The sequence below is a fragment of the Oncorhynchus gorbuscha genome, linkage group LG16 (assembly GCF_021184085.1).
Source record: "Oncorhynchus gorbuscha isolate QuinsamMale2020 ecotype Even-year linkage group LG16, OgorEven_v1.0, whole genome shotgun sequence".
NCBI classification, from domain to species: domain Eukaryota; kingdom Metazoa; phylum Chordata; class Actinopteri; order Salmoniformes; family Salmonidae; genus Oncorhynchus; species Oncorhynchus gorbuscha.
This window is the reverse complement of record NC_060188.1, coordinates 96,497,452-96,523,914: the sequence shown is the minus strand read 5'-3', so window position 1 is coordinate 96,523,914 and position 26,463 is coordinate 96,497,452. Positions and strand designations below refer to the sequence as shown.

Here is a 26,463-nt window from a genome sequence, read left to right as displayed (position 1 = left end):
TCTTTATCACTATTTCATTCATGTCCTCATTCCATAACTAGTTGTCTTTATCACTACCTCATTCATGTCCTCATTCCATAACTAGTTGTCTTCATCACTATTTCATTCATGTCCTCATTCCATAACTAGTTGTGTTTTTATCACTACCTCATTCATGTCCTCATTCCATAACTAGTTGTCTTTATCACTACCTCATTCATGTCCTCATTCCATAACTAGTTGTCTTTATCACTACCTCATTCATGTCCTCATTCCATAACTAGTTGTCTTTATCACTACCTCATTCATGTCCTCATTCCATAACTAGTTGTCTTTATCACTACCTCATTCATGTCCTCATTCCATAAATAGTTGTCTTTATCACTATTTCATTCATGTCCTCATTCCATAACTAGTTGTCTTCATCACTATCTCATTCCATAACTAGTCCTCATTCCATAACTAGTTGTCTTTATCACTACCTCATTCATGTCCTCATTCCATAACTAGTTGTCTTTATCACTACCTCATTCATGTCCTCATTCCATAACTAGTTGTCTTTATCACTATTTCATTCATGTCCTCATTCCATAACTAGTTGTCTTTATCACTACCTCATTCATGTCCTCATTCCATAACTAGTTGTCTTTATCACTATTTCATTCCTCATGTTGTCCTCATTCCATAACTTTATCACTACCTCATTCATGTCCTCATTCCATAACTAGTTGTCTTTATCACTACCTCATTCATGTCCTCATTCCATAACTAGTTGTCTTTATCACTACCTCATTCATGTCCTCATTCCATAACTAGTTGTCTTTATCACTATCATTCATGTCCTCATTCCATAACTAGTTGTCTTCATCACTACCTCATTCATGTCCTCATTCCATAACTAGTTGTCTTTATCACTACATTCATGTCCTCATTCCATAACTAGTTGTCTTTATCACTACCTCATTCATGTCCTCATTCCATAACTAGTTGTCTTTATCACTATTTCATTCATGTCTTCCACCTTCATTGTCTTTATCACTATTTCATTCATGTCCTCATTCCATAACTAGTTGTCTTTATCACTACCTCATTCATGTCCTCATTCCATAACTAGTTGTCTTTATCACTACCTCATTCATGTCCTCATTCCATAACTAGTTGTCTTTATCACTACCTCATTCATGTCCTCATTCCATAACTAGTTGTCTTTATCATTCTCATTCATGTCCTCATTCCATAACTAGTTGTCTTTATCACTACCTCATTCATGTCCTCATTCCATAACTAGTTGTCTTTATCACTAATTCATGTCCTCATTCCATAACTAGTTGTCTTTATCACTACCTCATTCATGTCCTCATTCCATAACTAGTTGTCTTTATCACTACCTCATTCATGTCCTCATTCCATAACATTCATCACTACCTCATTCATGTCCTCATTCCATAACTAGTCTTTATCACTACATTCATGTCCTCATTCCAAACTAGTTGTCTTTATCACTACCTCATTCATGTCCTCATTCCATAACTAGTTGTCTTTATCACTACCTCATTCATGTCCTCATTCCATAACTAGTTGTCTTTTCATCATTCCATAACCTTTATCACATTTCATGTCCTCATTCCATAACTAGTTGTCTTTATCACTACCTCATTCATGTCCTCATTCCATAACTAGTTGTCTTTATCACTACATTCATGTCTACCTCATTCATGTCCTCATTCCATAACTAGTTGTCTTTATCACTACCTCATTCATGTCCTCATTCCATAACTAGTTGTCTTTATCACTACCTCATTCATGTCCTCATTCCATAACTAGTTGTCTTTATCACTACCTCATTCATGTCCTCATTCCATAACTAGTTGTCTTTATCACTACCTCATTCATGTCCTCATTCCATAACTAGTTGTCTTTATCACTACCTCATTCATGTCCTCATTCCATAACTAGTTGTCTTTATCACTACCTCATTCATGTCCTCATTCCATAACTAGTTGTCTTTATCACTACCTCATTCATGTCCTCATTCCATAACTAGTTGTCTTTATCACTACCTCATTCATGTCCTCATTCCATAACTAGTTGTCTTTATCACTATCTCATTCATGTCCTCATTCCATAACTAGTTGTCTTTATCACTATCTCATTCATGTCCTCATTCCATCCTCATTCCATAACTAGTTGTCTTTATCACTACCTCATTCATGTCCTCATTCCATAACTAGTTGTCTTTATCACTACCTCATTCATGTCCTCATTCCATAACTAGTTGTCTTTATCACTACCTCATTCATGTCCTCATTCCATAACTAGTTGTCTTTATCACTACCTCATTCATGTCCTCATTCATCTCTCACTGTAGTGTCCTGACTATTGTTACTACTCGTTGAGTATTATTATATTTCCTATCATTATCTGTGTCATCGTTGATTTGATGTGTCTATATGTTTGCTTTGACAATGTATGGTAACATGTTCCATTCCAATGAAGCCATTTGATTTGGAGAGAGAGAGAGAGAGAGAGAGAGAGAGAGAGAGAGAGAGAGAGAGAGAGAGAGAGAGAGAGAGAGAGAGATTTCTCTCCAGAGAACTAACTTCTCTTTGTGTTAAACTCTCTCTCTGTTTACTCTGTCTCTCCCACAGAGCTGATGTTGTCTATATAATAGTCCCTCGAGTCAGGGATTTATCACACCGACTACATCTCTGAGAGAGTATTCAGTAAAGTGCCACTTCCTCAACAGCTAACAATCCTTTACTCTGGAGAACAGATGGAACAAAGACTCATTCTAAACTCTCTTTGGGCACGGCCACATTTTTTTGTGAGAGGTAATTGGCATTAAATGTTGGGCACTTAAACAACAGGGTAATTTACCCTCTCTGAACAGCAACCACCCGCTGGTGCATCTGATAACTAGGACCAAGAGGAATGGAGAGAAAGACTTTAGTTATTATGCCCCCTGCCTCTGGAACAGCCTGCCAGAGAACCTGAGGGGGCCAGAGAACCTGGGGGGGGGCAAAGAACCTGAGGGGGCCAGAGAATCTGAGGGGGCCAGAGAACCTGAGGGGCCAGAGAACCGGAGGGGCCAGAGAACCTGGGGGGGGGACAGAGAACCTGAGGGGGGCCGAAACTGTTTTTAAAGAGATGTTAAAACACACCTTTAAAAAAGGTTAAAACACCGAAACTTTGGACATTTTATTAAAACCTCTTTGAGGGACGGTAGCATCCTGGCCAACAGCCGGTGAAATTGCAGAGCGCCAAATTCTAAATACAGAAATAGTCATAATAAACATTCATGAAAGTACAAGTGTTATCCATCGGCTTAAAGATTAACTTCTTCTTTGTCAGATGTCAAAAAGGCTTTATGGCGAAAGCAAACCGTGCCATTATCTGATGACATACCATGCCATTATCTGATGACAGTGCCCTGCTTACAAAAGCATACAAACATTTTCCAGCCAAGTAGAGGAGTCACGAACGTCCGAAATAGCGATAAAATGAATCACTTACCTTTGATGATCTTCATCTAGTTGCACTCACAAGAGTCTCAGCTACACAATGAATTGATGTTTTGTTCGATAAAGTCGCTCTTTATATCCCAAAAACTCTGTTTTGTTGGAGTGTTTTGTTCAGTAACCCACTGGCTCAAAAGGCGGTCAAAACATGTAGATGAATACCTCCTAATAGTGCCGGTAAAGTTTGTCGAAACATGTCAAACGATGTTTATAATTAATCCTCAGGTTGTCAATTGTATAAATAATGGATAATAATTAAAACGGACAATATTATTTCCGTATTCAATAGAAAGGAAAAACAACGAAGGGCGCGCGCTCGGTCACACGCGCTCTGCTTCATTCTACAGTCCACTGACAAAATGGTCTCATTCTTCTTCATTTTTCAGAAAACAAGCCTGAAACAATGTCTAAAGACTGTTGACCTCTAGTGGAAGCCATAGGAACTGCAATCTGGGTCCTAACCCTTATATGGTCCGATAGGCTTTCAATTGAAAACCACCTACATTAAAATAAATCCCACTTCCTGGATGGATTTTTCTCAGATTTGCACCTGCCATATCAGTTCTGTTATACTCACAGACATTATTTTAACAGTTTTGGAAACTTTAGAGTGTTTTATATCCAATACTACCATGCATATGCATATCCTAGCTTCTGGGCCTGAGTAACAGGCAGTTTACATTGGGCACCTCATGCATATGCATATCCTAGCTTCTGGGTCTGAGTAACAGGCAGTTTCACCTCATTCATCCAAACATCCGAATACTGCCCCCTACCCCGAAGAAGCTAAAGAGACATAAAATGCATATTTTTTAGCTTCTTAGTCACTCAGTTTTTACTGTTATTCTTTAGCTTTTAATCCTCTTATGTTTGTTTTGTAGTAAATATGTCATTTTTTTAACTATTGTTCTCCTGTGAAGCACATTGTATTGCATTCCATGTCTGAAATGTGTTTTATAACTAAATCTTCATTTGATTTGACCTCTTGTTACATTTACATTTACATTTACATTTAAGTCATTTAGCAGACGCTCTTATCCAGAGCGACTTGTTACCAATGTGTCCTGGTCAAAGTAATGCAGTAAATAGCTGCTCCATTTGGGACCTGTGGCTTTGGGACAGTTAAAAGGCCAGTTGGCAGAGAACCTGAGGGACCTACTGGGTACATAACTTAATGGCATGTTTGCTTTATCTTGGCCAGGTCGCGGTTGTAAATGAGAACTTGTTCTCAACTAGACAACATGCTTAAATAAAGGTGAAATATATATATATATATATTTTTTTAAACATGTCCTGGGCTGAACAATCATTGATTGATTTAACAACCAATAGAAGAATCCTAAAAATGCAGAGACCTTAAAACCGGTGTAATGTGTGTTCTCCATCTGGTCTTGGGTCATGTTGTGCTGCAGCATTCTGTATGTTTTGCAGTTGACCAATGTCTTTTCTAGGGTTGACCAGAGACGAGAGTATTACAGTAGTCAAGCATGGATGAGTCTCTCTGTATCAGCCTGAGAGAGAAATGTACATAGATAAATAATTAATAATAAATGGTTTGTTTACAGTGAAATGCAGGACTGGAATAACAAACTAGATTCTGGCTGCTCATTTTCAGTGGGAGATCTGTTTTCTGTCCAAATGCCATAAACATAAATCTGTTTGCAGTTAGCCGGTCTACTGTATAGTACACAATCTATCTGCTAATTGTTCAATGAGGTCTGTGTCTCTGTGTGTCTCTGTGTGTCTCTGTCTCTGTGTGTCTCTGTCTCTGTGTCTCTGTCTCTGTGTCTCTGTCTCTCTGTGTCTCTGTCTCTGTGTGTCTCTGTGTGTCTCTGTCTCTGTGTCTCTGTCTCTGTGTCTCTGTCTCTCTGTGTCTCTGTCTCTCTGTGTCTCTGTCTCTGTGTGTCTCTGTCTCTGTGTCTCTGTGTCTCTGTCTCTGTGTCTCTGTCTCTGTGTCTCTGTGTCTCTGTCTCTGTGTCTCTGTCTCTGTGTCTCTGTCTCTGTGTGTCTCTGTGTGTCTCTGTGTGTCTCTGTGTGTCTCTGTGTGTCTCTGTCTCTCTGTGTGCCTCTGTCTCTCTGCGTCTCTGTCTCTCTCTGTCTCTGTCTGTGTCTCAGTCTCTCTGTGTCTCTCTGTGTCTCTCTTTATCTCTCTGTGTGTCTCTGTCTCTGTGTCTCTGTGTGTCTCTGTGTGTTACTTTTAAATAGTAGTCTGTTTAATTAAGTATACGAATTTTCTGAAATCAAGTATACTTTAAATATTTGGATATGATACTCATTTAGACTTTTCATCTAGCAGAATTCACTGCACACTACTGAGGAAGAAAATCCTATTTTCAAACCCACGTGTGTTCGAACAAAAGCTTATAATCAGAATAGGTGACACACTGTACCAGAATAAATGAATGATGGGGAACAAATGTGACTGTGCATTCGTTGATGCCTTCGCAGTACAGATGAGTAGAATGTTGGTATTAGTTGCCTACTAGCCGATGTTTTTACTAAGCAGTATGTTCTAAATAGTATGTAGTACGAATAGTACACAATACTCCGCGAAAAAGAACCAACTTCTATCGTCGGCATATGTGACATAGATATTAGTCAGAAACATTTATTTCAGCACCAGATTGTACTAAAAGTGTAATTTTGGTCATCAAATAAAATAAAATGTTAGTGGTATCATACACGTGTTTATCAGATGATATTGTTGTTATTGTGGGTGTAGAGAAATGCTTGTAGTCATGAAGTCACAATCATTCACAACAGAGTTTTGTAAGATTTGTGGACAAGGATTTCTGGGTAAGAGTTAGTCAGGACCGACGTGTCCTCTTATCCACGACAAACACCCACGGGAAACCTATCAACATTCAAAGGCCCGCTGATTGGTCAGAATTAGGACGTTCCCTGTGACGAAGTAAGTGCAGAGAGAGGAAGAACGCTACCCAGAACCACGGGCTGACCAGCTGTGTCCATTTACCCAGAACCACGGGCTGAACAGCTGTGTCCATTTACCCAGAACCACGGGATGAACAGCTATGTCCATTTACCCAGAACCACGGGCTGAACAGCTGTGTCCATTTAACCTGAACCACGGGCTGAACAGCTGTGTCCATTTACCCAGAACCACGGGCTGAACAGCTGTGTCCATTTACCCAGAACCACGGGCTGACCAGCTGTGTCCATTTACCCAGAACCACGGGATGACCAGCTGTGTCCATTTACCCAGAACCACGGGCTGAACAGCTGTGTCCATTTACCCAGAACCACTGGCTGACCAGCTGTGTCCATTTACCCAGAACCACGGGCTGAACAGCTGTGTCCATTTACCCAGAACCACGGGCTGAACAGCTGTGTCCATTTACCCAGAACCACGGGCTGAACAGCTGTGTCCATTTACCCTGAACCACGGGCTGTACAGCTGTGTCCATTTACCCAGAACTACGGGCTGAACAGCTGTGTCCATTTACCCAGAACCACGGGCTGACCAGCTGTGTCCATTTACCCAGAACCACAGGATGACCAGCTGTGTCCATTTACCCAGAACCACGTGCTGAACAGCTGTGTCCATTTACCCAGAACCACGGGCTGAACAGCTGTGTCCATTTACCCAGAACCACGGGATGAACAGCTGTGTCCATTTACCCAGAACCACGGGCTGAACAGCTGTGTCCATTTACCCAGAACCACGGGCTGAACAGCTGTGTCCATTTACCCAGAACCACGGGCTGACCAGCTGTGTCCATTTACCCAGAACCACGGGATGACCAGCTGTGTCCATTTACCCAGAACCACGGGCTGAACAGCTGTGTCCATTTACCCAGAACCACGGGCTGAACAGCTGTGTCCATTTACCCAGAACCACAGGATGAACAGCTGTGTCCATTTACCCAGAACCACGGGCTGAACAGCTGTGTCCATTTACCCAGAACCACGGGATGACCAGCTGTGTCCATTTACCCCACGGGATGAACAGCTGTGATGATTGCTCTCTGTCCAGCAGCACTGTCGGTGAGACAGACCTGTCCAGCAGCACTGTCGGTGAGACAGACCTGTCCAGCAGCACTGTCGGTGAGACAGACCTGTCCAGCAGCATTGTCGGTGAGACAGACCTGTCCAGCCGCGTCCAGCGGATCGGACTTTGTTTACATAAGACAAAATGTCTCACTTTTTTTTTACCTGAGACATTCTGCACCAAGCACCTTAACTAGATGTAAAACCTCCTGCACGAAAACATCAAAATAAGTGTCAGATTTCTTGAGTTATCTTAGATTCATTCTGTCTATTTTGAGGAAGTGATACTGCCTTCCTTCAGATAGTGTCTCATGGGGGAAAAACATCAGTAACTGCCACAGAACTGAATTCTTGTTTTTCTTAAATGAGAAACTGAAAAACACACATGGAATCAATAGCTCAGTTCTTTAAGTAAGTAGTAGATAAAACATCTGTCTGTCTGTCTGTCTGTCTGTCTGTCTGTCTGTCTGTCTGTCTGTCTGTCTGTCTGTCTGTCTGTCTGTCTGTCTGTCTGTCTGTCTGTCTGTCTGTCTGTCTGTCTGTCTGTCTGTCTGTCTGTCTTTTCCTATTGTCTGTCTGTCTGTCTGTCTGTCTGTCTGTCTGTCTTTTCCTGTCTGTCTGTCTGTCTGTCTGTCTGTCTGTCTGTCTGTCTGTCTGTCTGTCTGTCTGTCTGTCTGTCTGTCTGTCTGTCTGTCTGTCTGTCTGTCTGTCTGTCTGTCTGTCTGTCTGTCTGTCTGTCTGTCTGTCTGTCTGTCTGTCTGTCTGTCTGTCTGTCTGTCTGTCTGTCTGTCTGTCTGTCTGTCTGTAAGTGTTTTATTGTCATGAGAAACACATGTTAACTTTGCCAAAGTAAATGAAAAAGATAATATACAAAAGTGAAATAAACAAAAAGTTCCAAAAGAATAAAGACATTTCAATTCTAATATTATGTATATATGCAGTGTTGTAACTGTGCAAATAGTTTTAAAGTACAAAAGACAAAATAAATATGCATAAATATGGGTTGTATTTACAATGGTGTTTGTTCTTCACTGGTTGCCCTTTTCTCGTGGCAACAGGTCACACATCTTGCTGCAGTGATGGCACACTGTGGAATTTCACCCAGTAGATATGGGAGTTTATCAACAATTATTTATTTTTTTTCTAAACCTGTTGTCTCTTTTCTTATCTGTCCCTCTGTCACCAGTCTAAAGCCATGAGAGAGCGTTGGCTCCTACAAGGCACGTCCCCTGGAACAAACGACGAAGACGATGGCCGAAGAAGGCAGCTGGAGAAGGACGAAGAGCAGGGGAAGAGACTGGAGGACACTATTCACAGGTACAAACATAGTAGAGGAAGAGACTGGAGGACACTATTTACAGGTACAAACATAGTAGAGGAAGAGACTGTGGGCCACTATTTACAGGTACAAACATAGTAGAGGAAGAGACTGGAGGACACTATTTACAGGTACAAACATAGTAGAGGAAGAGACTGGAGGACACTATTTACAGGTACAAACATAGTAGAGGAAGAGACTGGAGGACACTATTTACAGGTACAAACAAGGAGAGGAAGACACAGTGGGACACTATTTACAGGTACAAACATAGTAGAGGAAGAGACTGGAGGACACTATTTACGGTTGCACACACATGCAGTTAGAGATGGGAAGCAGGGGCTTTCTGAAGCCTTTCACCAAACTGTGCCAAGAACAGTTCGTACTCTGAAGACAACGCACCATTAGAACACAACGTCCATTAGAACACAACGCCCATTAGAATACAACGTCCATTAGAACACAACGCCCATTAGAACACAACGCTCATTAGAACACAACGCCCATTAGAACACAACGCCCATTAGAACACAACGCCCATTAGAACACAACGCACCATTAGAACACAACGCTCATTAGAACACAACAGCCATTAGAACACAACGCCCATTAGAACACAACGCCTATTAGAACACAACGCCCATTAGAACACAACGCCTATTAGAACACAACGCCCATTAGAACACAACGCCCATTGGAACACAACGCCCATTAGAACACAACGCTCATTAGAACACAACGCCCATTAGGAACACAACGCCCATTAGAACACAACGCCCATTAGAATCCAACGCCCATTAGAACACACCACCCATTAGAACACAACGCCCATTAGGAACACAACGCCCATTAGAACACAACGCCCATTAGAATCCAACGCCCATTAGAACACACCACCCATTAGAACACAACGCCCATTAGAATCCAAGCCCATTAGAACACAACGCCCATTAGTGACATCTGGTGGTCCGCAATAAAAAGCAGCGTTTGACATTCATTTCAAAGTTTGCTCTCCACAATCTAGCATCAAATCTCCGAGGCGCAGCGGTTCATCGCAGGTCTTCGTAGCCTAGAATCAGTTACCATTCCAGGTTGGAACCTTCCATCATCCATCCCCTTGTTGCTGTGAATCCCTTGTTTTTGCTGTCAAAAACTGTGAGTAGATGGCGTTATTTAGGATGCTTGAGACAGAAGCTTATTACTATATTAAATCAAACAAATTGTTTGAACAGCATGTGCAGAAAGTGTATTGAAATAAAATATATTTGCAATAATAATAAGCATTCGCCAGATTTCAACCTCATTTCCCTCTGTTGGTGTTCTGGTCCCTGACGCTAGTTACTGAGCTACCAGTCAGACGACATGACATGAACAAATCCTGACTACGGTGTCCAGTAGAGGTCAGTGTTTGAAAAGTACCAGAAATCAGCAGGATTTCGCAATTGATCAAACAAAACTTCAGAAGTCATTGATCACGTGATAATGTCACTTTAAAACGAGCATCGGTAGGTACATTGTGTCACGTCCCCCCCCCCCCTTGAGGACGCCAGGCTGCCCTGCATCACGCACTCCTATCCTCTATTAGTCATACCTGCCTTCCCTCGTCACGCCCGTCAGCGATATTGGATTCACCTGGACTCACTCATCACCTGTTTATTACCTCCCCTATATAAGTCAGGTTCCCTGCTCTGTTCCCTGCTGATGCATTGATTGTGTTTTGTCTGTATTCTTAGTGTGCTGATGCTCTTCCTGTCTCGTTCCATATCCGGTCCTTATTAAATGTTTGACTACCTGCTCTGTCTCTCCAGCGTCATCCCATGTGACACATTGTGATGGATCAGTAGTGCTTTGAAGACTGCATCGAAGCTCGGACATCACTCTTTCCCTCATTTCATTACGGTGTTGATTCTGTTCTGTTTTTGGAGAAGCACAAGTAAGTGCTTAATGTCTTGTGCTGACAAGTTGATGTATCTCAACACGGTTAACCATCAGTTCTATCACGAGAGGTCACCTGGGCTTCCTGCTTTAGTTCGGCTTCTAATCACCACATCTTCAAAGTCCTTGATTGAATACCTGTTGGAGACGGGATGCAAATTGAAGAAAGTCGTGTCGGGTAGAGGTAGAGGTGATATGATCCTTAACTCGCCTGTCGAACCCCTTTCGCGTGGAACAAAAAGTGAGTGCTATGGGGCGATAGTCTTTCAGTTACCTTGGCTTTCCAGGATAAGTGGCCCTGTCTACCGGTGACAGTGCGACAGTGTTGAGACTGTGGGGAAGTGTTGAGGCTGTGGGGAAGTGTTGAGGCTGTGGGAGAAGTGTTGAGGCTTTGGGGGAGTGTTGAGGCTGTGGGGAAGTGTTGAGGCTGTGGGGAAGTGTTGAGGCTGTGGGGAAGTGTTGAGGCTGTGGGGGAAGTGTTGAGGCTGTGGGGGAGGTGTTGAGGCTGTGGGGGAGGTGTTGAGACTGTGGGGGAAGTGTTGAGGCTGTGGGGAAGTGTTGAGGCTGTGGGGAGGTGTTGAGTGTGTGGGGAAGTGTTGAGGCTGTGGGGGAAGTGTTGAGGCTGTGGGGAAGTGTTGAGGCTGTGGGGAAAGTGTTGAGGCTGTGGGGAAGTGTTGAGGCTGTGGGGAAGTGTTGAGGCTGTGGGGAAGTGTTGAGGCTGTGGGGGAAGTGTTGAGGCTGTGGGGGAGGTGTTGAGGCTGTGGGGGAGGTGTTGAGACTGTGGGGGAAGTGTTGAGGCTGTGGGGAAGTGTTGAGGCTGTGGGGAGGTGTTGAGGCTGTGGGGAAGTGTTGAGGCTGTGGGGGAAGTGTTGAGGCTGTGGGGAAGTGTTGAGGCTGTGGGGAAAGTGTTGAGGCTGTGGGGGAAGTGTTGAGGCTGTGGGGAAGTGTTGAGGCTGTGGGGGAAGTGTTGAGGCTGTGGGAGAAGTGCAAATGACATAGGATAAGGGAGTTAAGGCAATCAATAGGCCATGGTGGCAAAGTAATTACAATATAGCAATTAAACGCTGGAGTGATAGATGTGCAGAAGATGAATGTGCAAGTAGAGATACTGGGGTGCAAAGGAACAAAATAAACGACAGTGTGGTGATGAGGTAGTTTGATGGCCTATTTAAAGATGGGCTATGTACAGGTGCACTGATCTGTGAGCAGCTCTGATAGCTGGTGCTTAAAGCTAGTGAGGGAGATATGAGTCTCCAGCTTCAGAGATTTTTGCAGTTCGTTCCAGTCATTGGCAGCAGAGAACTGGAAGGAAAGGCGGCCGAAGAGGAATTGGCTTTGGGGGTGACCAGTGAGATATACCTGCTGGAGCACGTGCTACTGGTGCGTGCTACTATGATGACCAGTGATCCGAGATAAGGCGGGGCTTTACCTAGCAAAGACTTATAGATGACTTGGAGCCAGTGGGTTTGACGGCGAATATGAAGCGAGGGCCAGCCAACGAGAGCATACAGGTCGCAGTTGTGGGTTGTATATGGGGCTTTGGTGACAAAACGGATGGCATTGTGATAGACTGCATCCAGTTTGCTGAGTAGAGTGTTGGAGGCTAATTTGTAAATGACATTGGAGAAGTCAAGGATCGGTAGCATAGTCAGTTTTATGAGGGTATGTTTGGCAGCATGTGTGAAGGATGCTTTGTTCTGAAATAGGAACCAATTCTAGATTTAATGGATTTGGATTGGAGATGTTTAATATGAGTCTGGAAGGAGAGTGTACAGTCTAACCAGACACCTAGGTATTTGTAGTTGTCCACGTATTCTAAGTCAGAGCCGTCTAGAGTAGTGATGCTGGACGGGCGGGCAGGTGCAGGCAGTAATCGGTTGAAGAGCATGCATTTTGTTTTACTTGCATTTAAGAGCAGTTGCAGGCCACGGAAGGAGAGTTGTATGACATTGAAGCTCGTCTGGAGGTTAGTTACCACAGTGTCTAAAGAGGGGCCAGAACTATAAAGAATGGTGTTGTCTGCATAAGAGGTAGATCAGAGAATCACCAGCAGCAAGAGCAACATCATTGATGTCTACAGAGAAAAGAGTCGGCCTGAGGGTTGAACCCTGTGGCACCCCCATAGAGACTGCCAGAGGTCCGGACAACAGGCACTCCGATTTGACACACTGAACTCTATCTGAGTAGTAGTTGGTGAACCAGGCGAGGCAGTCATTTGAGAAACCAAGGCTGTCAAGTCTGCTGATAAGGATGTGGTGATTGACAGAGTCGAAAGCCTTGGCCAGGTCAATGAATACGGCTGCACAGTATTGTCTCTTATCGATGGTGGTTATGATATCGTTTAGGACCTTGAGCGTGGCTGAGGTGCACCCAGCTCTGAAACCAGATTGCATAGCGGAGAAGGTTGAACAGGCTAGTATTAAGGGTTGCAACAATTTTGGCGGATAATTTTAGAAAGAGAGGGTCCAGATTGTCGAGCACAGATGATTTGTAGGGGTCCAGAGTTTGCAGCTCTTTCAGAACATCAGCTATCTGGATTTTGGTGAAGGAGAAATGGGGGAGACTTGGGAAAGTCTCTGTGGAGGGTGCCGGGCAGTTGACCGTGGTAGGGGTAGCCAGGTGGAAGGCATGGCCAGCCGTAGAGAAATGCTTCTTGAGATTCTCAAATATCGCGGATGTATCTGTGGTGACAGTGTTTCCTATCTTCAGTGCAGTTTGCAGCTGGGAGGAGGTGCTCTTATTCTCCATGGACTTTACAGTGTCCCAGAACTTTTTGGAGTTTGTGCTACAGGATGCAAATTGCCGTTTGAAAAAGCTAGCCTTAGGTTTCCTAACTGCCTGTGTATATTGGTTCCTAATTTCCCTGCAAAGTTGCATATCACGGGGGCTATTCGATGCTAATGCAGTACGCCACAGGATGTTTTTGTGCTGGTCAAGGGCAGTCAGGTCTGGAGTGAACCAAGGGGTACATCTGTTCCTGGTTCTAAATTTTTTGAATGGAGCATGCTTATTTAAGATGGTGAGGAAAGCACTTTTAAAGAACAACCAGGCATCCTCTACTGATGGAATGAGGTCAATATCCTTCCAGGATACCCCAGCCAGGTTGATTAGAGAGGCCTGCTCGCTGAAGTGTTTTAGGGAGCGTTTGACAGAGATGAGGGTTGGTCGTTTGACCACAGACCCATTACGGACGCAGGCAATGAGGCAGTGATCGCTGAGATCCTGGTTGAAGACAGCAGAGGTGTATTTGGAGGGCAAGTTGGTTAGGATGATATCTATGAGGGTGCCCGTGTTTAAGGCTTTGGGGTGGTACCTGGTAGGTTCATTGATAATTTGTGAGAGATTAAGGGCATAAATCTTAGATTGTAGGATGGCCGGGGTGTTAAGCATGTCCCAGTTTAGGTCACCTAACAGCACGAGCTCAGAAGATAGATGGGGGCAATCAATTCACATATGGTGTCCAGGGCACAGCTGGGGGCTGAGGGGGGTCGATAGCAAGCGGCAACAGTGAGAGACTTGTTTCTGGAAAGGTGGATTTTTAAAAGTAGAAGCTCAAATTGTTTGGATAGTAAGAAAAATCCTTGCAGGCTTTCGCTGCAGTAGATTGCAACTCCGCCCCCTTTGGCAATTCCTTTGGCAAATCTTGTCGGAAAATGTTATAGTTAGGGATGGAAATTTCAGGGTTTTTGGCGATCTTCCTAAGCCAGGATTCAGACACATGATGAATCACGTCTGAAGTTCTGTTTATCACATGATCCCACTGATTTCTTGTGTTTGCTTCGATTCCAGGTTGCATTCAAACACTGACCTCTACTGGACACCGTAGTTAGGCCTACAATGTAGTCAGGATTTGGTGATGTGTCATCTGACTGGTAGCTCAGTGAGTAGAGTCAGGGACCAGAACACTGACAGAAGGTACGAGGTTGAATCCTGGCGAATGTTTATTATTATAACAAATATATTTTATGACAATAGACAGAGGAGATGAGAGGAGGAGGAGAGGAGAGGGAGAGGAGAGGAGAGGAGAGGAGAGGAGAGGAGAGGAGAGGAGAGGAGAGGAGAGGAGAGGAGAGGAGAGGAGAGGAGAGGAGAGGAGAGGAGAGGAGAGGAGAGGAGAGGAGAGGAGAGGAGAGGAGAGGAGAGAACTGTAAGTCGCTTTGGATAAAAGCGTCTGCTAAATGGCATATATTATTATTATTATTATTATATTATTATATTATATTGAGAACAGAGTGGAACAGATGAGAACAGCTAAATAATCTCTGTGAATTTATGCTTTATTATATTCAGTGTGATCGTTTGCCATCCAGGCAGAGAGAAATTAGATGGTTCAATGTTTGTTAACGGGCAGAGCAGGGACAGATTTGGACCAGAAACCGACCCGGGCATTTTCTAACAGATCGGCCCCTATTGTTGGCCAAATAATGATTGTTCTGAACTAGACCTGAGAGTTCAATCTAGGGAAGTGTTCCAGTGTTTATCTAGTCTCTCTGTCTGTTTGACAGAGCGAGAGTGATACCTAATATGGTGAGTAGCTCACATTGGGACCTGTCCTCAGTTCTTCCATAGCAGACAGAGAGAGGAAGGAAGGAAGGAAAGGAGAGGTTGATTAAAGAGGAGGGAAAGATATTTTGATTAAAGAGGAGGAAAAGAGAGATGGATTAAAGAGGAAAGCTATTGTGTATAATATTTAATGATAAGCAGTCAGACCTCTGTATTATATTTCATGATAAGCAGTCAGTCCTCTGTATTATATTTAATGATAAGCAGTCAGATCTCTGTATTATATTTCATGATAAGCAGTCAGATCTCTGTATGATATTTCATGATAAGCAGTCAGACCTCTGTATTATATTTAATGATAAGCAGTCAGATCTCTGTATTATATTTAATGATAAGCAGTCAGATCTCTGTATTATATTTAATGATAAGCAGTCAGATCTCTGTATTATATTTCATGATAAGCAGTCAGATCTCTGTATTATATTTAATGATAAGCAGTCAGACCTCTGTATTATATTTAATGATAAGCAGTCAGATCTCTGTATTATATTTAATGATAAGCAGTCAGATCTCTGTATTATATTTAATGATAAGCAGTCAGATCTCTGTATTATATTTAATGATAAGCAGTCAGATCTCTGTATTATATTTCATGATAAGCAGTCAGACCTCTGTATTATATTTCATGATAAGCAGTCAGTCCTCTGTATTATATTTAATGATAAGCAGTCAGATCTCTGTATTATATTTCATGATAAGCAGTCAGATCTCTGTATGATATTTCATGATAAGCAGTCAGACCTCTGTATTATATTTAATGATAAGCAGTCAGATCTCTGTATTATATTTCATGATAAGCAGTCAGATCTCTGTATGATATTTCATGATAAGCAGTCAGACCTCTGTATTATATTTAATGATAAGCAGTCAGTCCTCTGTATTATATTTCATGATAAGCAGTCAGATCTCTGTATTATATTTCATGATAAGCAGTCAGACCTCTGTATTATATTTAATGATAAGCAGTCAGTCCTCTGTATTATATTTCATGATAAGCAGTCAGTCCTCTGTATTATATTTCATGATAAGCAGTCAGATCTCTGTATTATATTTAATGATAAGCAGTCAGATCTCTGTATGATATTTCATGATAAGCAGTCAGATCTCTGTATACTTTGCCTTCTTTAATCTGTGACAGCCTCCCAAATAGCACACTAGCCCCTATGCAGTTGCCTCTGTTGCCCAGAGCCCATAAGAAATAGGGTGCTATTTGGGATGAACACTTTGATCTGTGCTACCAGGCCGCTCTGTTCTGCTCTGGTCCTTAACACACAATGTACATACTAGAGTTCGACCGATCAATAAACATGTCACCTAAGAATCAATAACACAATGATATGTTCCACAACGCACAGTAGGCTAGGTCATCTCTACAGGAATCAGTGATAATATAGACGATGAGGAACAGGAAGAGAGGGTGGGAGAAGGAGGAGGCAGATGAGGAGGCAGATGAGAAGGCAGATGAGGAGGAGAATGAGGAAGAGGAGGAGAAGGAGAAAGAAGAGATGGAAGATGAGGGAGGATGTATCCTGTCAGAGGGTATGGTATGCTACATACCTCAGGTCTCCTGTTAGAGGGTATGCTACATACCTCAGGTCTCCTGTTAGAGGGTATGCTACATACCTCAGGTCTCCTGTTAGAGGGTATGGTATGCTACATACCTCAGGTCTCCTGTTAGAGGGTATGGTATGCTACATACCTCAGGTCTCCTGTTAGAGGGTATGGTATGCTACATACCTCAGGTCTGCTGTTTGAGGGTATGGTATGCTACATACCTCAGGTCTCCTGTTAGAGGGTATGCTACATACCTCAGGGCTCCTGTTAGAGGGTATGGTATGCTACATACCTCAGGTCTCCTGTTAGAGGGTTTGCTACATACCTCAGGTCTCCTGTTAGAGGGTATTCTACATACCTCAGGTCTCCTGTTAGAGGGTATGGTATGCTACATACCTCAGGTCTCCTGTTAGAGGGTATGCTACATACCTCAGGGCTCCTGTTAGAGGGTATGGTATGCTACATACCTCAGGTCTCCTGTTAGAGGGTTTGCTACATACCTCAGGTCTCCTGTTAGAGGGTATGCTACATACCTCAGGTCTCCTGTTAAAGGGTATGCTACATACCTCAGGTCTCCTGTTAGAGGGTATGCTACATACCTCAGGTCTCCTGTTAGAGGGTATGCTACATACCTCAGGTCTCCTGTTAGAGGGTATGGTATGCTACATACCTCAGGTCTCCTGTTAGAGGGTATGCTACATACCTCAGGTCTCCTGTTAGAGGGTATGGTATGCTACATACTTTAGGTCTCCTGTTAGAGGGTATGCTACATACCTCAGGTCTCCTGTTAGAGGGTATGGTATGCTACATACCTCAGGTCTCCTGTTAGAGGGTATGGTATGCTACATACCTCAGGTCTCCTGTTAGAGGGTATGGTATGCTACATACCTCAGGTCTCCTGTTAGAAGGTATGGTATGCTACATACCTCAGGTCTCCTGTTAGAGGGTATGCTACATACCTCAGGTCTCCTGTTAGAGGGCATGCTACATACCTCAGGTCTCCTGTTAGAGGGTATGCTACATACCTCAGGTCTCCTGTTAGAGGGTATGGTATGCTACATACCTTAGGTCTCCTGTTAGAGGGTATGCTACATACCTCAGGTCTCCTGTTAAAGGGTATGGTATGCTACATACCTCAGGTCTCCTGTTAGAGGGTATGGTACATTCCTCAGGTCTCCTGTTAGAGGGTATCCTACATACCTCAGGTCTCCTGTTAGAGGGTATGGTATGCTACATACCTCAGGTCTCTTGTTAGAGGGTATGCTACATACCTCAGGTCTCCTGTTAGAGGGTATGCTACATACCTCAGGTCTCCTGTTAGAGGGTATGCTACATACCTCAGGTCTCCTGTTAGAGTGTATGCTACATACCTCAGGTCTCCTGTTTGAGGGTATGTAATGCTACATACCTCAGGTCTCCTGTTTGAGGGTATGGTATGCTACATACCTCAGGTCTCCTGTTAGATGGTATGGTATGCTACATACCTCAGGTCTCCTGTTAGAGGGTATGCTACATACCTCAGGTCTCCTGTTAGAGGGTATGGTACATACCTCATGTCTCCTGTTAGAGGGTATGCTACATACCTCAGGTCTCCTGTTAGAGGGTATGGTATGCTACATACCTCAGGTCTCTTGTTAGAGGGTATGCTACATACCTCAGGTCTCCTGTTAGAGGGTATGGTATGCTAAATACCTCAGGTCTCCTGTTAGAGGGTATGGTGTGCTACATACCTCAGGTCTCCTGTTAGAGGGTATGGTATGCTACATACCTCAGGTCTCCTGTTAGAGGGTATGGTATGCTACATACCTCAGGTCTCCTGTTAGAGGGTATGGTATGCTACATACCTCAGGTCTCCTGTTAGAGGGTATGGTGTGCTACATACCTCAGGTCTCCTGTTAAAGGGTATGGTATGCTACATACCTCAGGTCTCCTGTTAGAGGGTATGCTACATACCTCAGGTCTCCTGTTAGAGGGTATGCTACATACCTCAGGTCTCCTGTTAGAGGGTATGGTATGCTACATACCTCAGGTCTCCTGTTAGAGGGTATGCTACATACCTCAGGTATCCTGTTAGATGGTATGCTACATACCTCAGGTCTCCTGTTAGAGGGTATGGTATGCTACATACCTCAGGTCTCCTGTTAGATGGTAAGCTACATACCTCAGGTCTCCTGTTATAGGGTATGGTATGCTACATACCTCAGGTCTCCTGTTAGAGGGTATGCTACATACCTCAGGTCTCCTGTTAGAGGGTATGGTACATACCTCAGGTCGCCTGTTAGAGGGTATGCTACATAACTCAGGTCTCCTTTTAGAGGGTATGGTACATACCTCAGGTCTCCTGTTAGAGGGTATGCTACCTACCTCAGGTCTCCTGTTAGAGGGTATGGTATGCTACATACCTCAGGTCTCCTGTTAGAGGGTATGCTACATACCTCAGGTCTCCTGTTAGAGGGTATGCTACATACCTCAGGTCTCCTGTTAGAGGGTATGCTACCTACCTCAGGTCTCCTGTTAGAGGGTATGGTATGCTACATACCCCAGGTCTCCTGTTAGATGGTATGGTATGCTACATATCTCAGGTCTCCTGTTAGAGGGTATGGTATGCTACATACCTCAGGTCTCCTGTTAGAGGGTATGGTATGCTACATACCTCAGGTCTCCTGTTAAAGGGTATGGTATGCTACATACCTCAGGTCTCCTGTTAGAGGGTATGGTGTGCTACATACCTCAGGTCTCCTGTTAGAGGGTATGCTACATACCTCAGGTCTCCTGTTAGAGGGTATGGTATGCTACATACCTCAGGTCTCCTGTTAGAGGGTATGGTGTGCTACATACCTCAGGTCTCCTGTTAGAGGGTATGGTGTGCTACATACCTCAGGTCTCCTGTTAGAGGGTATGCTACATACCTCAGGTCTCCTGTTAGAGGGTATGCTACATACCTCAGGTCTCCTGTTAAATGGTATGCTACATACCTCAGGTCTCCTATTAGAGGGTATGGTATGCTACATACCTCAGGTCTCCTGTTAGATTGTATGCTACATACCTCAGGTCTCCTGTTATAGGGTATGGTATGCTACATACCTCAGGTCTCCTGTTAGAGGGTATGCTACATAACTCAGGTCTCCTGTTAGAGGGTATGGTACATACCTCAGGTCGCCTGTTAGAGGGTATGGTATGCTACATACCCCAGGTCTCCTGTTAGAGGGTATGCTACATACCTCAGGTCTCCTGTTAAAGGGTATGGTATGCTACATACCTCAGGTCTCCTGTTAGAGGGTATGCTACATACCTCAGGTCTCCTGTTAGAGGGTATGCTACATACCTCAGGTCTCCTGTTAGAGGGTATGCTACATACCTCAGGTCTCCTGTTAGAGGGTATGCTACATACCTCAGGTCTCCTGTTTGAGGGTATGTAATGCTACATACCTCAGGTCTCCTGTTTGAGGGTATGGTATGCTACATACCTCAGGTCTCCTGTTAGATGGTATGGTATGCTACATACCTCAGGTCTCCTGTTAGAGGGTATGCTACATACCTCAGGTCTCCTGTTAGAGGGTATGGTACATACCTCATGTCTCCTGTTAGAGGGTATGCTACATACCTCAGGTCTCCTGTTAGAGGGTATGGTATGCTACATACCTCAGGTCTCTTGTTAGAGGGTATGCTACATACCTCAGGTCTCCTGTTTGAGGGTATGGTATGGTACATACCTCATGTCTCCTGTTAGAGGGTATGCTACATACCTCAGGTCTCCTGTTAGAGGGTATGGTATGCTAAATACCTCAGGTCTCCTGTTAGAGGGTATGGTGTGCTACATACCTCAGGTCTCCTGTTAGAGGGTATGGTATGCTACATACCTCAGGTCTCCTGTTAGAGGGTATGGTATGCTACATACCTCAGGTCTCCTGTTAGAGGGTATGGTATGCTACATACCTCAGGTCTCCTGTTAGAGGGTATGGTGTGCTACATACCTCAGGTCTCCTGTTAAAGGGTATGGTATGCTACATACCTCAGGTCTCCTGTTAGAGGGTATGCTACATACCTCAGGTCTCCTGTTAGAGGGTATGCTACATACCTCAGGTCTCCTGTTAGAGGGTATGGTATGCTACATACCTCAGGTCTCCTGTTAGAGGGTATGCTACATACCTCAGGTCTCCTGTTAGATGGTATGCTACATACCTCAGGTCTCCTGTTAGAGGGTATGGTATGCTACATACCTCAGGTCTCCTGTTAGATGGTAAGCTACATACCTCAGGTCTCCTGTTATAGGGTATGGTATGCTACATACCTCAGGTCTCCTGTTAGAGGGTATGCTACATACCTCAGGTCTCCTGTTAGAGGGTATGCTACCTACCTCAGGTCTCCTGTTAGAGGGTATGGTATGCTACATACCTCAGGTCTCCTGTTAGAGGGTATGCTACCTACCTCAGGTCTCCTGTTAGAGGGTATGGTATGCTACATACCCCAGGTCTCCTGTTAGATGGTATGGTATGCTACATATCTCAGGTCTCCTGTTAGAGGGTATGGTATGCTACATACCTCAGGTCTCCTGTTAGAGGGTATGGTATGCTACATACCTCAGGTCTCCTGTTAAAGGGTATGGTATGCTACATACCTCAGGTCTCCTGTTAGAGGGTATGGTGTGCTACATACCTCAGGTCTCCTGTTAGAGGGTATGCTACATACCTCAGGTCTCCTGTTAGAGGGTATGGTATGCTACATACCTCAGGTCTCCTGTTAGAGGGTATGGTGTGCTACATACCTCAGGTCTCCTGTTAGAGGGTATGGTGTGCTACATACCTCAGGTCTCCTGTTAGAGGGTATGCTACATACCTCAGGTCTCCTGTTAGAGGGTATGCTACATACCTCAGGTCTCCTGTTAAATGGTATGCTACATACCTCAGGTCTCCTATTAGAGGGTATGGTATGCTACATACCTCAGGTCTCCTGTTAGATTGTATGCTACATACCTCAGGTCTCCTGTTATAGGGTATGGTATGCTACATACCTCAGGTCTCCTGTTAGAGGGTATGCTACATAACTCAGGTCTCCTGTTAGAGGGTATGGTACATACCTCAGGTCGCCTGTTAGAGGGTATGGTATGCTACATACCCCAGGTCTCCTGTTAGAGGGTATGCTACATACCTCAGGTCTCCTGTTAAAGGGTATGGTATGCTACATACCTCAGGTCTCCTGTTAGAGGGTATGCTACATACCTCAGGTCTCCTGTTAGAGGGTATGCTACATACCTCAGGTCTCCTGTTAAATGGTATGCTACATACCTCAGGTCTCCTATTAGAGGGTATGGTATGCTACATACCTCAGGTCTCCTGTTAGATTGTATGCTACATACCTCAGGTCGCCTGTTAGAGGGTATGGTATGCTACATACCTCAGGTCTCCTGTTAGAGGGTATGCTACATACCTCAGGTCTCCTGTTAGAGGGTATGCTACATACCTCAGGTCTCCTGTTAGATGGTATGCTACATACCTCAGGTCTCCTGTTAGAGGGTATGGTATGCTACATACCTCAGGTCTCCTGTTAGATGGTAAGCTACATACCTCAGGTCTCCTGTTATAGGGTATGGTATGCTACATACCTCAGGTCTCCTGTTAGAGGGTATGCTACATACCTCAGGTCTCCTGTTAGAGGGTATGGTACATACCTCAGGTCGCCTATTAGAGGGTATGCTACATAACTCAGGTCTCCTTTTAGAGGGTATGGTACATACCTCAGGTCTCCTGTTAGAGGGTATGCTACATACCTCAGGTCTCCTGTTAGAGGGTATGGTATGCTACATACCTCAGGTCTCCTGTTAGAGGGTATGCTACATACCTCAGGTCTCCTGTTAGAGGGTATGGTATGCTACATACCTCAGGTCTCCTGTTAGAGGGTATGGTATGCTACATACCTCAGGTCTCCTGTTAGAGGGTATGGTATGCTACATACCCCAGGTCTCCTGTTAGATGCTATGCTACATACCTCAGGTCTCCTGTTAGAGGGTATGGTATGCTACATACCTCAGGTCTCCTGTTAGAGGGTATGGTATGCTACATACCTCAGGTCTCCTGTTTGAGGGTATGGTGTGGTACATACCTCAGGTCTCCTGTTAGAGGGTATGCTACATACCTCAGGTCTCCTGTTAAATGGTATGCTACATACCTCAGGTCTCCTATTAGAGGGTATGGTATGCTACATACCTCAGGTCTCCTGTTAAATGGTATGCTACATACCTCAGGTCTCCTATTAGAGGATATGGTATGCTACATACCTCAGGTCTCCTGTTAGATTGTATGCTACATACCTCAGGTCTCCTGTTATAGGGTATGGTATGCTACATACCTCAGGTCTCCTGTTAGAGGGTATGCTACATACCTCAGGTCTCCTGTTAGAGGGTATGGTACATACCTCAGGTCGCCTGTTAGAGGGTATGGTTTGCTACATACCTCAGGTCTCCTGTTAGAGGGTATGCTACATACCTCAGGTCTCCTGTTAGAGGGTATGGTGTGCTACATACCTCAGGTCTCCTGTTAGAGGGTATGGTGTGCTACATACCTCAGGTCTCCTGTTAAAGGGTATGGTATGCTACATACCTCAGGTCTCCTGTTAGAGGGTATGCTACATACCTCAGGTCTCCTGTTAGAGGGTATGCTACATACCTCAGGTCTCCTGTTAGATGGTATGCTACATACCTCAGGTCTCCTGTTAGAGGGTATGGTATGCTACATACCTCAGGTCTCCTGTTAGATGGTATGCTACATACCTCAGGTCTCCTGTTATAGGGTATGGTATGCTACATACCTCAGGTCTCCTGTTAGAGGGTATGCTACATACCTCAGGTCTCCTGTTAGAGGGTATGGTACATACCTCAGGTCGCCTGTTAGAGGGTATGGTATGCCACATACCTCAGGTCTCCTGTTAGAGGGTATGCTACATACCTCAGGTCTCCTGTTAGAGGGTATGGTATGCTACATACCTCAGGTCTCCTGTTAAAGGGTATGGTATGCTACATACCCCAGGTCTCCTGTTAGATGGTATGGTACATACCTCAGGTCGCCTGTTAGAGGGTATGGTATGCTACATACCTCAGGTCTCCTGTTAGAGGGTATGCTACATACCTCAGGTCTCCTGTTATAGGGTATGGTGTGCTACATACCTCAGGTCTCCTGTTAGAGGGTATGGTGTGCTACATACCTCAGGTCTCCTGTTAGAGGGTATGCTACATACCTCAGGTCTCCTGTTAGAGGGTATGCTACATACCTCAGGTCTCCTGTTAGATGGTATGCTATATACCTCAGGTCTCCTGTTAGAGGGTATGGTATGCTACATACCTCAGGTCTCCTGTTAGATGGTATGCTACATACCTCAGGTCTCCTGTTATAGGGTATGGTATGCTACATACCTCAGGTCTCCTGTTAGAGGGTATGCTACATACCTCAGGTCTCCTGTTAGAGGGTATGGTATGCTACATACCTCAGGTCTCCTGTTAGAGGGTATGCTACATACCTCAGGTCTCCTGTTAGAGGGTGTGGTATGCTACATACCTCAGGTCTCCTGTTAGAGTGTATGGTATGCTACATACCTCAGGTCTCCTGTTAGAGGGTATGGTATGCTACATACCTCAGGTCTCCTGTTAGAGGGTGTGCTACATACCTCAGGTCTCCTGTTAGAGGGTATGGTGTGCTACATACCCCAGGTCTCCTGTTAGAGGGTATGGTATGCTACATACCTCAGGTCTCCTGTTAGAGGGTATGGTATGCTACATACCTCAGGTCTCCTGTTAGAGGGTATGCTACATACCTCAGGTCTCCTGTTAGAGGGTATGGTGTGTATGGTATGCTACATATCTCAGGTCTCCTGTTAGAGGGTATTCTACATACCCCAGGTCTCCTGTTAGAGGGTATGGTATGCTACATACCTCAGGTCTCCTGTTAGAGGGTATGCTACATACCTCAGGTCTCCTGTTAGAGGGTATTCTACATACCCCAGGTCTCCTGTTAGAGGGTATGGTATGCTACATACCTCAGGTCTCCTGTTAGAGGGTATGCTACATACCTCAGGTCTCCTGTTAGAGGGTGTGGTGTGCTACATACCTCAGGTCTCCTGTTAGAGGGTATGCTACATACCTCAGGTCTCCTGTTATAGGGTATGCTACATACCTCAGGTCTCCTGTTAGAGGGTATGCTACATACCTCAGGTCTCCTGTTATAGGGTATGGTATGCTACATACCCCAGGTCTCCTGTTAGATGCTATGCTACATACCTCAGGTCTCCTGTTAGAGGGTATGGTATGCTACATACCTCAGGTCTCCTGTTAGAGGGTATGCTACATACCTCAGGTCTCCTGTTAGAGGGTATGGTATGCTACATACCTCAGGTCTCCTGTTAGAGGGTATGGTATGCTACATACCTCAGGTCTCCTGTTAGAGGGTATGGTATGCTACATACCTCAGGTCTCCTGTTAGAGGGTGTGGATATGTCTGATGTACATCCCTGCACCACCTTGTCCGTTTCTCTCTCTCCTATAGAGAACATCGCCTCAAATGTCCCCCACAGAGCTGGGACTTACAGCCTTGAATAATGGCTATTGAAGCATGTCGACAGGCATCGAAGCTCTTTGTTACTGTTCGAATAAACATCAGACTGGACAAAACTAGTGCCCCAAGTGACCGAGCCTGGTATGATCAGTGCCTGGTGCATCGGTTCCAGTACCTCAGAAACGGCCTCCTGGGCTTTTCACGCACGACAGTGTCTCGGGTTTACTGAGAACGATGCAACGAACCAAATCATCCAGTCAGCAGCAGTCCTGTGGGTGAAAACAGCTGGTTGATGAGAGGTTGAAGATGACTGGGAAGAATCATGCAGTCAGCAGCAGTCCTGTGGGTGAAAACAGCTGGTTGATGAGAGGTTGAAGATGACTGGGAAGAATCATCCAGTCAGCAGCAGTCCTGTGGGTGAAAACAGCTGGTTGATGAGAGGTTGAAGATGACTGGGAAGAATCATCCAGTCAGCAGCAGTCCTGTGGGTGAAAACAGCTGGTTGATGAGAGGTTGAAGATGACTGGGAAGAATCATGCAGTCAGCAGCAGTCCTGTGGGTGAAAACAGCTGGTTGATGAGAGGTTGAAGATGACTGGGAAGAATCATGCAGTCAGCAGCAGTCCTGTGGGTGAAAACAGCTGGTTGATGAGAGGTTGAAGATGACTGGGAAGAATCATGCAACACTGAACAATTGAGGAGTGGAAAAACATTGCCTGGTCCGACGAATCTCAGTTCCTGTTGAGTCATGCTGATGGCAGAGTCAGGATTTGGTTTAAGTAGCATGAGTCAATGGCCCCTTCCTGCCCGGTGTCAACATTACAGGCTGGTGACGGTAGTGGACCGCTGTCCAATCTGCAGCAACTGAGTGATGCCATTGAATCAGCATGGGCCAACATCCCCGTTGAACATTTATGACTTGTAGAATCCATGCCCCAAAGAATACAAGTTGTTCTGGAGGCAAAGTGGGATGCGAGCCGCTACTGGATGGGTGAATCTTGGAAACTGGCACACACATACATACACACACCCATACACAGACACACACA

General features: G+C 44.6%; 1 protein-coding gene across 3 annotated transcripts in view; it reads left to right on the top strand.

Moving 5' to 3' along the window:
- Positions 1-26,463, top strand: part of LOC123999485 (paralemmin-2-like) — a 253,939-nt gene that overhangs the window by 115,003 nt on the left and 112,473 nt on the right. For all 3 annotated transcript variants that reach the window (XM_046305340.1, XM_046305339.1, XM_046305342.1), the window contains exon 4: positions 8,692-8,822. In XM_046305340.1, the coding sequence (XP_046161296.1) occupies positions 8,692-8,822 (131 nt within the window). The remainder of the gene's footprint in view (positions 1-8,691; positions 8,823-26,463) is intronic.